The sequence below is a fragment of the Rhea pennata genome, chromosome Z (genome assembly GCF_028389875.1).
Source record: "Rhea pennata isolate bPtePen1 chromosome Z, bPtePen1.pri, whole genome shotgun sequence".
NCBI lineage: Eukaryota > Metazoa > Chordata > Aves > Rheiformes > Rheidae > Rhea > Rhea pennata.
In genome coordinates, this window is record NC_084702.1 from 35,659,762 (window position 1) to 35,672,862 (window position 13,101).

General features: G+C 35.0%; 1 protein-coding gene across 2 annotated transcripts in view; it reads right to left on the reverse strand.

The window, feature by feature from the left end:
* Positions 1 to 1,596: 1,596 nt before the first annotated feature.
* Positions 1,597 to 13,101, reverse strand: part of SLC12A2 (solute carrier family 12 member 2) — a 59,732-nt gene continuing 48,227 nt past the window's right edge. The window contains exons 20-27 of one of the 2 annotated variants that reach the window (XM_062599050.1): positions 11,943 to 12,080; positions 11,118 to 11,165; positions 9,240 to 9,359; positions 8,955 to 9,066; positions 8,350 to 8,436; positions 7,184 to 7,319; positions 5,512 to 5,579; positions 1,597 to 4,576 (exon numbers count right to left, since the gene is read on the reverse strand). In XM_062599050.1, coding sequence (XP_062455034.1) covers positions 4,441 to 4,576; positions 5,512 to 5,579; positions 7,184 to 7,319; positions 8,350 to 8,436; positions 8,955 to 9,066; positions 9,240 to 9,359; positions 11,118 to 11,165; positions 11,943 to 12,080 — 845 coding nt within the window. In that variant the 3' untranslated portion in view covers positions 1,597 to 4,440. Of the gene's footprint in view, positions 4,577 to 5,511; positions 5,580 to 7,183; positions 7,320 to 8,349; positions 8,437 to 8,954; positions 9,067 to 9,239; positions 9,360 to 11,117; positions 11,166 to 11,942; positions 12,084 to 13,101 lie in introns of both variants that reach the window. The other variant, XM_062599049.1, reaches the window with a different exon arrangement.

Here is a 13,101-nt window from a genome sequence, read left to right on the forward strand (position 1 = left end):
CGCGGCGCGTTGGAACGAGGAAAAGGGAAAAAAAAAAAAAAAAAAAAAAAACACCAGCCACTTCACTTTAGCTTGCCCTGCTGTAACCCTCACACTCATACTAGAGGCAGTAAGTTGCAGGCTGTATGGTGATAGCTTACTACCCTCTGCCCTGCAGAGGGATGAGAGCGCGGAGGAACTGTTTCTAGGCTCCTTTTCCAGCTCTCAGCTAAGTATTTAACACCTCGAGCGAGCAGTCAATGCGAGTTCACCCAGAGAGCCGTTGGCTGGCAGTTTTCTCTGCGGCCATGAGAGGGTGCTCGGAGCACGCAAAGCTCACTTGGGCTCCAGAGAACGGTCTTTCCCGCTCCTGTTTTGCAGAGGTGCGTACTGTTGCCTGAACCTGGGAAGTATTCTAGTCCAAAGGTTAAAGCAACGATTTCTGTCAGTCTGTGTTTTTTCCTCCTCCCCTCCTCAAATTCAGGCATTGGCCTCAGTGTACTTCAGAGGAAAGACTTACAGGATCCCATAGAGGTTATATAAGGAGGAGCATAGTGAGACTGATGGTAAAAAGGACATTCAACCAAGGTGAAGGGAGGCCTGCTGTCCTGTTTAAAAACAAAATAGGATGCACAAATGAAAGAAAACAACTATACAACCCAAAGTGCTCCCAAAACTTGGATCCTTCATGGTGTTTCACGTGGTAGCCATGTCGTGAGTGCAATCTTCGTTCAACTTTGTGTTGACCTTGGAAAGGTATAGGTGAAAAGTCATCACTTACCTGTGAATACATTTAATAACACTGAGTGATTTACAGGTTTTCCAGCAAATAAAAGGATATAGGGAAAAAAAAGAAACTCTTCCTACACCTTTACATACTAAAAACAGGCAAGACCCAAAGACAGTGGCATTTGCAGTGCTCTTTCAACAAGTGTTCCTTTTCAGTTGGCCTCCAAGCCTCACTTTCTCAAGGCCTAAGTTTAAACACATGGACACATTCATTCAAGAAGTATTTAAGAAGGACATAGATTTAATCAGGGATTAGTTTTCAAACAAATTTCTCTCTCATCCAGCCGTATTAGAAAATACCAAAATTGATGAGGTTAGGAAGTTCTCCAGTTGTTCCAAGTATGATTTTATATAAGGAAGGGAAAAAAATGCCATTTCTAGAAACATATTTGTTTTAAGCTTACATTCTTCATTTTTTTTTTAATCATAGTTTAATGTATGATAATTAAATAAAGATCAAATTTGCCTTACTATGGCTTTGATGCCACATAAAAACACATGGAAGTATGCGTGTATCTTCTAGCAAGTCATGAGAAATTTTGGGGAGATAGCAAAATAAGCCTTCCTTTTCTTACACAACCGACACTATTCCTAATTCAGTAACGCAGGCATTCCTCTGAAGAGCAAAACAGTTGTCTCATCCTAGTCACCTGAACAGCTTTAAGACTTAGTAGTGGTCATCAGTGAATTCCACAATAGAGGTGAACAACATCAGATGCATGCAATACACAGATTCACATATTGGGAACTATTTTCTGCATTAATGGGTTAATTTATGACTGATTCCCCCTCTCCCACCAATAAAAAAGGCTTTGTTAGACAAGACAGTTGTATTGAATTCACTTCCTTTTATTGCAGTGACACTCAGTACAAAGTAGTAACTGCAATAGTTACGTTAAAACATTAGAAAAGCATCCGTGTGTGACAGTTACAGTACAGTATCAAACATTACATCTTCAAACCCAGTGGATCATTACCCACTAACGCTCAGATCTTTAAATTATTTTCAGTTATTTTTAAATATATCAGAAAAAGCATATAAAAAGAACATATGTAAAAGGAAACCTAAGTACAAACATAAGTGAACAAATAAATAAATAATTGATTTCTTCAGCTATTGCTGTTTTTCTAAACCCATACAAAGAAACCTAATCTAAAAGTTATGAATTGCCATGTGTCAGTGATATCTCATTTTTCAAGTCATTAACAATGATTGGAACATAACTCTATTTGGCATCAAAATCAAAGCAGAAATTGGAGGAGTGACTACCACTAACTGACATATGTTGCTAACAATTACCATTATTTGTTACACTAAAACTTCAATCTTGAAACTTGACCTTGTGTCTCGCGTTAGTGGACTTCTCAGAGTGCATATGTGAAAAGCATCCTACATTATTTCACAGACATTACCCTCCCCATCCCTATATGCATATTTAGATATATTTTATATAATTTTATACACATATATGCATGTATACACAATTCATTTGGTTTCTGTGTTACAGATCACAAGCAATGGTTTCCTGAATGGGCAAAAAAACCTTTTAAATAAGTGTACCTGTGCACATTTTTAAGATAGCAGCACTAAGTCCATGCCTTACTGTCCATCTGTTTTAAAAAACAAAACAAAAAAAAACCCCAAAACTCACTAAACAAAGAGAAAAATGGCAATGATTCCATATTCATAATGTGACATCCTCACTCCCAACAGCCACTGCAAAACCTGTAATAGACACAACGGTTAAGTTTGATTCCCACCACTCTCCCCTCTTCACCCACAAAGAAACAGCGCTTTTACTGCAAACTGTCCTATTACAATGTTTATCGTAACAAGATGGCTCCAGGCTGGCATCAGTTACCTCACACTTAGCAGCAAAACCTAATGGCTTGTTTCTCTTTTAAAAAAAGTGAAATGATTCAATAGATTCAAATCCAATTGATAGAAACCAGCAGCAAAACCAAAAACCAGATTATTTTGCAGTTTACCAATGATCTAACCACAGTGCATACTGTACTACATAGAATATTTTTATCTTGTATCATAAGAACTTACAGCTCTATCTTGTGACATAGTAACTAACTGATTTGCCCTTCAAAAGGTATTACAATATTTCAATTTGATCTTGCATTTAGCATAAAAATACACATTTTCTGTGCATCCTTAAATGAAAGCCACTGAAGCATTGGTAAACTGAGCCAGTAACTGGTCCAATACTAATATCAAAAGCTTGTGAAATGTTTTTAGGCAATCCTTTCTATCCAAAGTATACAGGAATTTTAAAAATAGTTCACATTATTAACTTTTGTATATAGGCTTAAGTGAAATTTCTTGTGTAGGTGTTTATAGCAGAACAAATTATGTACTAGTCAAAACATACAATGAAAGGGCACATAAAATTGGCAGTTTCTTTATTAAACATAGAAAATGTATAAAATAGGATGTATGGAATAAAGTTAAATTGCAAGATGATCAAACCTGAGTTATTATTTAATAAGACTAGGTGTATTTGCTGACAACTGAATGAATTGACCTAAAAACATCTCCCCTAGTAACGAGTGGTCCTTTTAACTATCTGTTGAAAAATGCAAGAGAACTTTAGCTTTTGTATTTAATATTGGATGGCCTAGCAAGATTCCACATAGTGTTTACTGTTTTCTGTTAGATGGCATCACATCGATCGTATTTTCTTCATTCAAGCCTTAACTTGAGTTTTGTTTCAAAATAAATTGTAAGTGATACCAAAATGTAAAAGGCCAAGAGCTAGGACAGGTCTCTGTTTTCTTACTGTTTTTAAATGAGAAAAATGGCCTCAGCCTATAATATTAATCCAGTATCTTGTTAGAGTACGGAGCAAAAGACTGACACACCTTCACCAAGGTAGCTAATATTAGCAGTGTACCTCACACTAATGCCAAAGAAATACACAATGTCAAATTTCAGAAAAGGATCCTCCCAGCTAGTACAATTAGTTTTATTTTAACTATTACAAAATTTAGTAGTACACAGTCTTGACAATAACATCAGGAATTTGTCTTACTCCAGCTGACCTGCCCCAATCTTCACCTTTATTTTAAATCTAACAGATATATTAAAAAAAAAAACAAAAACCAAAACATTCCCAACAATAGAAAACATACAGTACTAAGAACTAATAGCTCAATGGAAGACTGAAAAGCAGCATTCATTTTTATTGTAATATGGAAGAGACTAGAAACTAAAGGAAGTCTGACCTAAACTCTTAGTTGAAGGCAGATTTTGACATTCTATATAAATTTACAAAATAGGATGTATGGATGAGATTTGGTTAATTTCAGAAGGCACCTCAAGGCTAAAAGGCTTTTATAAATCTATAATCCTTTCATTGATCAAAAATAAAACACTTTTATTGCTGCTATTCAAATAGCAAAGAAAAAGCTCATCTTGTTCTTCAGTCTAACAAGGAATCCTCCCCCATTAAGCAAGATTAAATTACAGAAGATTTAGAATAAAACTGAAGATGTCACAACTTTATAAATACAGTGACTTTCCTTGTGTGCTTTCAAGTCAGTGAAATAGTGAAAGAAGAGTCACTTTTTGCCTTTGTGATGTTAATAATCTATAGAACATCTCAGTCACTCCTCTGGTCACTGAAGTACCATTTCATCATAGCTGTCCCATTTGCAGTACTCTTAAGAATAGAAGGTAAGAACACTCTGATGATTCCCACGAACAAGAAGAACTGGTGGCAGATCTTTAGACAGAGCTTCTAACCAGGCCATGTATAGTGCACTAGAAACAGCACCTTTTCGTGCAACTGGCAAACTCCTATAATCCACAAGAGGGAAAAAAAAAAAAAAGAAATTAGAAAATCTTGGTAGAGGTTATACCATGCAGAGATGTAAATACGATTCTGCAAAGAGGGGATATTATGAATTTCTTGTCCTTTTTAGGTTTTTACTTTTTACCTCAGAAATCAGTTAATGAATTGAAGAGTTCACATCTCAAGCACCACAGGCCTTCATCTACTAACACCTGACTTCTGGTCTCTTAGCAATGTTTTATATTCAGGAAGCTTCACAGAGAATTCTCCTCAGTTGGAGTAAGTTTGTTTTAAGACTCTTCGAAGTCTTTAAAACACAGCTTTTACTTACGGTGCTAAATTGTTTCAGTCTAATTACCCTTCTTTGCACAATCCTTGCAAAACATGTGGCATGCTGCCTTTTGAAAAACTACTCTTAAGTTTACATGCATTGCTCAAACATCATTGGCTAGTTCATGCAGCTCTGAAACTGGCTCCTGAAAAAGAGCAGTGAGGAACCTGCAATCTGCATTCTGCTTCTTTACAGAAAAAGTAATTCCATGGAAATGTATCAGCAGATAACAATGTTGATCAGAGGTAACTTTATCTAGAGACATATCCTAGCAAAAGCAGACTTGAAAGGAAGGACTTGAAAAAGAGGGGAATAGTTGGCACTCAAGCATGGAGGAAATGTGAGAATCCCAAGCTGCATTACAGATGTAGAGTTAATCATCTGAAGTAACGCATTAGAAGCATGAAGCCACATAGGCTATTCTGTATGCATTGCTGTAGTAGATCTGCATTGCTAATAAATCCCTTCCAGGAAAGAAACTTACTTCAGTATGTCTGTGCTTTATTGCCAAGGCAGCATCTTTTTACTAACTTAATGTATTAACATATATTCACAGTTCAAATTCCAATACTGTATCAATTACGATAACCATAAAAATCCTTTACTTACATAACAATTACGTTTGCTGTACTTGAATGTTCTTTAAGCAACTCATTTAGCCTAATCTGGCGATAAGTCTGCAATTAAAATGAAACTTGTTAGGAAGATTTTTCACTTACATAAAAACTCTAAGAAAAGTTCATTTTTTCAAGAAACATGAAGAACGGAGTTACAATCAATTGGTATGTGTCATTAATAGAAAACATGCGTTTCTCCCTCAGTTTGATAACTTTTTCATTTTTCTGAACCATCTAGGGTTCCGGGGCCTTGAGGGAAAAAAAAAAAAAAGTGCTAAGCTTAAGATGTGCAAATAAACCAAGTACTACAAAAGCTAAACTAAATTTTAAGATAGTCCCTCTATTAATGATATCATCCTCCACAGCTGCTGGAAGCAAGTCCCCTAAACATCCTTAAAAGTTAACCATTGCCTGTAAGCTAGTGGTGAGCAAGGGTTGCAGAAGTGAAGCTCCACCTTCGTTTGCCAAGCCTCCCTCCATAATGGACCTCCTTTTTATACTACTCTGTCCTTTTTTAGAATCTTAAGTAGCTCTCCATGTCCGACTACTGATGACTTGTTAAGGTTGTCATTCATACAGTCACTTTCAGCTTCTCTTTCCGATCAACTTTAATGCTTCTTTCAGCAAATGTTTGAAATTAACCATTTCTTATAGTACTGTTCTCAGATCAGCTGAAGTCTTTAAGCTCTGCTGGCTAATATCTGCAGAAACAAGCTATCAACAGACAATGAATCACTGCAGTTATCTCACTGAAAAGAATTTTGAGGCTGTTTGTGGACATCAGGAACAACAAGACTATTAACTAGTTTATTAACTATAAATTCTTCCTTTTCTTTGTACCTCTTGTAATAAGTAGGTATCTTGTCATCAGCTTCTAGTCAATCTGTGCCTACATCTTAGATTCCTGCTTTTTTACACTTATAATGCAGAGCCACCAGCCATTCCAGTTGCTTCTCTACTGCAAGTCTTCATGCAAGATATACAAATCCGGGCAGGAAGAAAAAGAGAAGAGTGAAATACACTCAGAAACATCACTTCTTGAAAAACTTCAGATAACTGAATCATTAACTAGTCTTTCTTTAGATGCCTCCCTGTATCTGCATCCTGCTGCAGGATGCTGCATGAGTCTCCCCCATAGAAGCAATGCAGAAGGAATGACTGATGTCTCTATAGTGCATGACTGGGAAAAATGTCAAACCTTTAATTGCTCCTTAACACAACAACTATATGTGTGTATGTGTATGTATATATATATATATATATATATTTTATATATATATATATATGTATATATAGACACACACACATTTATATACATATACTTAAATAATGAAGAAGGCAGTTTGGTCTCTAGTTAAAGATCTTACATACACAAGAATCAATGAACAACGAAAGCAGTTTAGGCCCACATTCATAGAACTCATGTTGTACATATTATAAACATATTTCTTTTCGTTTCTCTTTTTTTTTTTTTCCTTCAGTGAGCTACCTAAATGGTTTTAGATGGTGCTTTCCACCAGCTATTCATAAAAGTAGATATGAAAGAGGGTGCATAACAAGGGTCAGCTCATTGATACCACATCCACAAATGCCAATAGGAGGCCAGGGGTGAGACCATGATGTATTTGACAACATTTAACATAGCAGTTTAAAGAAAATTGAACCTTTGTTTTGTAAAGCTCGAGTTCATTATCTGTTATCCTCCAAGGTTCATCCTCCTTCATTTTATCTGCAGCTTCCTGTTCTTTATCTTCTTCATGAAGTCTGAATGGCTCTATCATTTCTTCAAAAGCTGCAATACTGAAAGGATTAAGTGAACAGCCATGTTAAATCAGATTTAATACTAGCCTATACATCAGCAATGACTTTCTTGCTACAGGAAAGTAAGTTTTACTACTATGCAAAAATAAAATGAAGTGAAAAATTTTCCACTCCTTTTTGCATACAGAATATCAAATCAACTACTTGCATAAGCACATACCAAAGTTAAGAGTAGACATTATAATCAGGGAAAACTATTGAAGCTTTAACTGTTCATATTAGCATTTACATAACAAGTTGTGAAAGTTGTGAACAGTTATTTCCTAATTTGCATGACTCAACGTAAACTCAAATTATTCGGATATAATATAAAAAAAATCTGTCTGGAAATATATGCAACTTCAGTATACTACAGAATACTTGAAGGAAAGAGATCATCTTTAGCCATCTCGATATTTTTATGTTTTATAGACACATTCTGCTATCAAAAAACTATTTGTACCAGAAGCCATCTAAAATTCACATTGTTTGCTGAAAATCAGAGTATCACATGTATAATCATTCCCATGCAGTTTAAAACTCACAACTTAAAAGTCACAACTATATGTGTGTGTGTGTGTATATACACACACACACATTATACATTATATATATACATACACACACACATGTGTGCGTGTGTGTGTGTGTATACACATTCATTTGGTGGAGGGCTGGTGCACACAAAGGCTTTTTAAAGACCAAGCTTTATCTTAAACTAAACATCCAAGAAAAATTAAGACCATTTAAACTTTTGAGAGTAATCTTCCTTTGTTTAGAGAATATTGCACTACACAAATTGGATTTTTCTATATCTACCTTTAGAGTTTAAAAGCTAGAGTTTAAAAATGAAAGAAAAATACAAAGTTCTAGATTGGAAACAGGAGTTATTGCTTAGTTCATTTCCTGCATTTTGCTAAAACACTGTTATGGAGTCTATCAATATTTTTATGTAGTAAAGAATGATATATTCTGTATTTATGATAGACATCAAGACACTCAATAACAAACAGTATTTTATGAGACTTACTTTTCTTTCTTTGGCTTAGTATTAATATCTCCGAGGACCATGATGTCAGAGAAGTCTATCCGAAATTTACTGAGCAAAGTAGCCATTCTGTGTCAGAAAAACAAGCCTTAATACAGTTATTGTATTTCTAAATTAGTTCACAGGGTAAACAGACAGGAACTTAGTACTGAAAGCACTAGTTTGAAAGAAAGAAAAGAAAAAAGCAATTTAAGTGCAGTAGACATAGAGAAAAGGCAAGGGGGACCTCTTTGTGTAGTACTAGGTTATACAGACCTGGCATACTGCTATGGATCAGCAATATGCTTTAGGGGAAACATTTAAAAGCTTAAAGAAAGACGAAAAACCCTCCTTTAAAGATAACCTCAGAATATGTCTGAAGAACAAAGAAAATGCCTGTATTAATGCTACAGAAGAATTAGCACAGCTTGAGGAATCATCTCATCCAACACAATCTGGGAGCAATGGAAGTATTCTTAGGGAAGGAGGAATGTGGTCAAATCGCTTCTAAACAACTGGAAGAAAGCCAATAGTAAGAAAAAGTCATCTATGATGCATTAAGTTTCATTTAATTGCATTTAAATGAAATTTTTAAGAGGTAAACTTACGCTCTTCTGTCATGATCAATCCTGTTTATTTTTCCACCAATGAACACTCTGATCTTGCAATCTTTCCACTTTTTCTTCGTTGTAAGAAGATAGGGAATCAATAGTGTCAAACCTGCATTTTGACCAGAGTTTAGGAATGTATCAAAAATACAGCAATTTCTAAGAGTTTAATATTACAAATTTGTAATTACATATGAATTGACTGAAAGATATCTATTAACAACTAATTTAAAATAATTTCAAAAATTTTTTAACTTGTTGTTAAAGTACAAAAAAAAACATTACCCCCATCATCAAAGAGCCACCAGACATCAATATTGCTTTTGCCTTGTTTCTTCTGAAACTGAGTACTAGCGTCAAGAAGTCTTTGGTCAGCCAAGTTTAAAGGAGATGTACTCTTCAGATCTGGAAAACAACCAACCAGTTTATTTTTAAAATGTTTTGCTTAATAATCCCAGAAATCAAATGCAACATCTTAATATCAACATTTTGTGATATCTGTAAGTTTAAGTTAAAAAAAAATAAACCTTTTTTTCCCCAAGACTGATTTTGATTGACTGAATATACACTAAGCAATATTTAGAAACTTTGCAAACCCACATGTTCAGCACTTTAAGAACTCCATTTAGCAGACATTTGTCAAATAAATGATTTGCAAAATCAAACGACTACAAATTAGCATCACGTACATACTTCAGAGCATTAGACAATGTGCTGGTGCTACTACCTCTTGCATCTGACAAAGATCTTACTTCCTTTAAAACACAGGTACACTCTAATTTTCTATTACTTTAATCAAGCACGATGACATTTATAAGAAAGAATCCTCTCTGAAACACTGTTCTTCATTTCTTAAATCCATTTTTTCTTTAAGCATGTGGTCAAAAGAAAAGCTAGTTCTAACTGTTGGAATTCTACCCTCTGCAGGAAGTAATGTTTTGCATGTGCAAGGTTCTGAACTACAATATAGACTGTTTTGTGTACCAAGACAATTATTGCCATCTACTGCATAGATAGTTTTCAGAAGACGACTATGATGGTAGTTTCAATGAGATTAATATGTGCAAATGTTTTTAAAGCTATGCAAAAAAAAAAAAAAAAAAAAAAAAAAAAAAAAAAAATCAAACTCCTTTCCCTTAGCTCAAATCTAAGTTTGAACAAGAGGCAGGAATTTGATATCATCTCGGTCCTTATTCTATGAGGAGTTTTTAAAATTTATAGTACATCTGTGACGTGACTTAAATAAGCATACTAGTTTACTGCATACTGGGATTTCTTCCAACCTATCTTCATAATCTCAGTTTTCATTACTAAAATATAATAGTTTCTAGCTTTTATAATTACAAAGAAAATGTCAAAAGATTGTCAATGAAGCAAACATATCACTTAACTCTCATAAAAGCCTGAAATAAACCCTAAAACTGCCACATTCATCTCTGAAGTAATTATTCAAAAAAAAAAAAAAAAAAAACAAAAAAACAAAAACAAAAAACAAAAAACACAGTTTTCATTGTTTCAGATGTTAATCTCACTGACTGGCTATATTATCTCTTGTTTTTCAAGCTACTGAACAGTCTCAAATACTGCAATAACTATGGCTGTAGATACACTGACTAGACTAAGGCAGCACTTGGGAGTATAACACTGGAGAACCTTTCCCTTACTCCTAAATCAATCAAAGACCCAGTAAGATATTTGAGACTATAAGAACTAAGCAAGCTCCTGAATACATTGCAAATGTCACTTATAAAGAACAAAGTTCAGGAAAAGAAGAAAAAAATCCAGCATTCATATTTTAGACACGTGGAATTCTTTGAGCAACACCTTGATCAGGAAACTTGCATAAACTTTAATTTTGCCACAGCTTAATCTCTGAAAAAGAACTGTATTTCAACTCAAGTACAAAGAAACAAACTAACATTGTATGGTTGATATTTTCTCTCACTCTCTCATATATGTGATAATAGTATGTGTGTGTATGCATACACACACACACATTATTATTATTATATATATATATATATATATATATATATATTTATTTATATATGCAGAGAGAGAAGAAAGAGAGAGGAAAGAGTGAGGGAGAGAGGAAGGAGCATGAAAGGAAAACCAAAATTAACAATGTGAATGATTTAACACAAAAAGGTGGAAAATGCCTGCCTTTTTTCAACAGTGGTTGTGTTGGAGTCTTTCCATCCTCGTCCTCCTCTGGAAAATGTTTAAAGATACAAAATAAAAAGGTTAATTTCTTTTGTGATGTTAATGAAAACACAATTTGTGTGTATTACCAAAAAAAAAAAAAAAACACACTCAAAACCAAAAAACAAGATACCCCGTAAAACTTGGAAAACAAAGGTGTAGAATGAAATATTATCTCATATGAAAAGGGACACAAATACAGTCTACCATGTCCGGAGAATGATTAGAACTTCAGGGAGTTGAGGGGAAGGGGCAGGGACAGTGAAGAAACCACATTTCTCACTTAACTATAAAGTCACTGTAGCCTTGTTCTTTAAAAAGAACAAAAAGAAAGTTACTGTAATGTCAAAGTTTCCTGACCTGAATTATTTTTGTCTTTTAATAGGTGTATAATAAACTAATCTGAGATGAAAAAAATCCTTCCTACACTTAGCAGCCTTAAAGAAAAAACAGACGTTTAATATGTAAGTTTGTAGCCTGATTCCCAATCAATTTTTAGTGCCACCCAATCTCATTAACTAAACAAATTAAAACCAAACTAAAAATATCCCATGTGGTTTGTAGTCCACAAACTGTTTTAATTAGAAGCTTGGATCTTAAAGATTTTATACAGTGGTATGTTCCAAAACGAGATATTTAAGTGATTAGACATCAATGGCTAGGAAAGCACGAGAAGTTTGTTTCACGGACACATACACACGGACACAGACACCCCTTAAGTAATAACCCCATGAAAAGGGAAGCAGAGAGAAGTAACGAGAATGTCATTGCTAACTAGAAAGTTACCTTTATGCAGAACATGAGTTTTTTCACTGGATGACGGAGCAAAAGCTATAGAAGTGTCCGTCTCGGTCTTTTTGCTATAATCCACTTTTACTATGACATCCTTGGAACATGGAGATTTTTCTTGGGATGACAGTAGCTCTTCTTCGAGGAAGAAAAATAAATTAAAAGCAAACCCACATTATAAACCACTCATTTGTTCCAAATGGTATCAAGCAGAGGTATGTGATTATAACTGAGACTGTTCACAGTTGGCTAAATTCTATTACAACTGACCTGCTATGAACAGAACAAAAACCTTGAAACAAACGAGAAGGAACAAGGAATGAACAAAAAATTTGCATTGAAGTACAAAGACTTGCCTCCTCTGAAAATATCGTCAGTTTTCTGCTACTTTCTTCCTAGGTTTTTGCGCATCCCGTCCCTGCTGTCTGGGTTGAAGTAAACTCACTCCCTACCCCCAGCAGATACTAGTAAGTTTCTCTGACACCTTTGAGTCATGACTTCCGGGTCTTCCTAGCACTCTCCCATTCACGCTGCAGGGCCACTCCTTGCTGTTTCTCACACTCCTTTGCCTTCTTGCACACAGTAAGAAGTTCTCTGCTTCCCTCCAAATCCTAACGTGCTCATACATTTCCAGAAAAGAAAAAACCCTCCCCTCTTTCCTGAGGGTACCACCTGCACAGCATGTGCTACATGTCATGAGCAGTCTTTCTCTTTGAAGCCACATTACATGGAGTGGGCTATGGTCAAATTAGACATTATCAATTTCAGTACACAGTTGCCAAAGCTCATGGGCTTCCTTTGTTATTCTGCTTGAGAACCAACAGAAGTTATACCAGTCAGTTTAAGACCACTTCCTACAAAACTGTAACCAAGTATTCTACATTGAAAATACAAAGCCTTTCCAAACTTAAGCCATACTGCCTTAGTGAATGTCATGTCTAAGCAGTGGCAGTCTGGAGAAAGGAGAAAAAACAAAGACCCACAGTTTTCTTGGACCATGGAACTTTTACTACATGAACTTTCTTAGTTTCTGGAGTGGAATCTTAAGTATTTCATATCAATTTGCTAGCCTCTGGTATCTGTGGCAGTAAGCAGTAAATCACTGGGAAGCAACTACATTCAATGTACAAATAAATATAGTTCTATATATTGTATC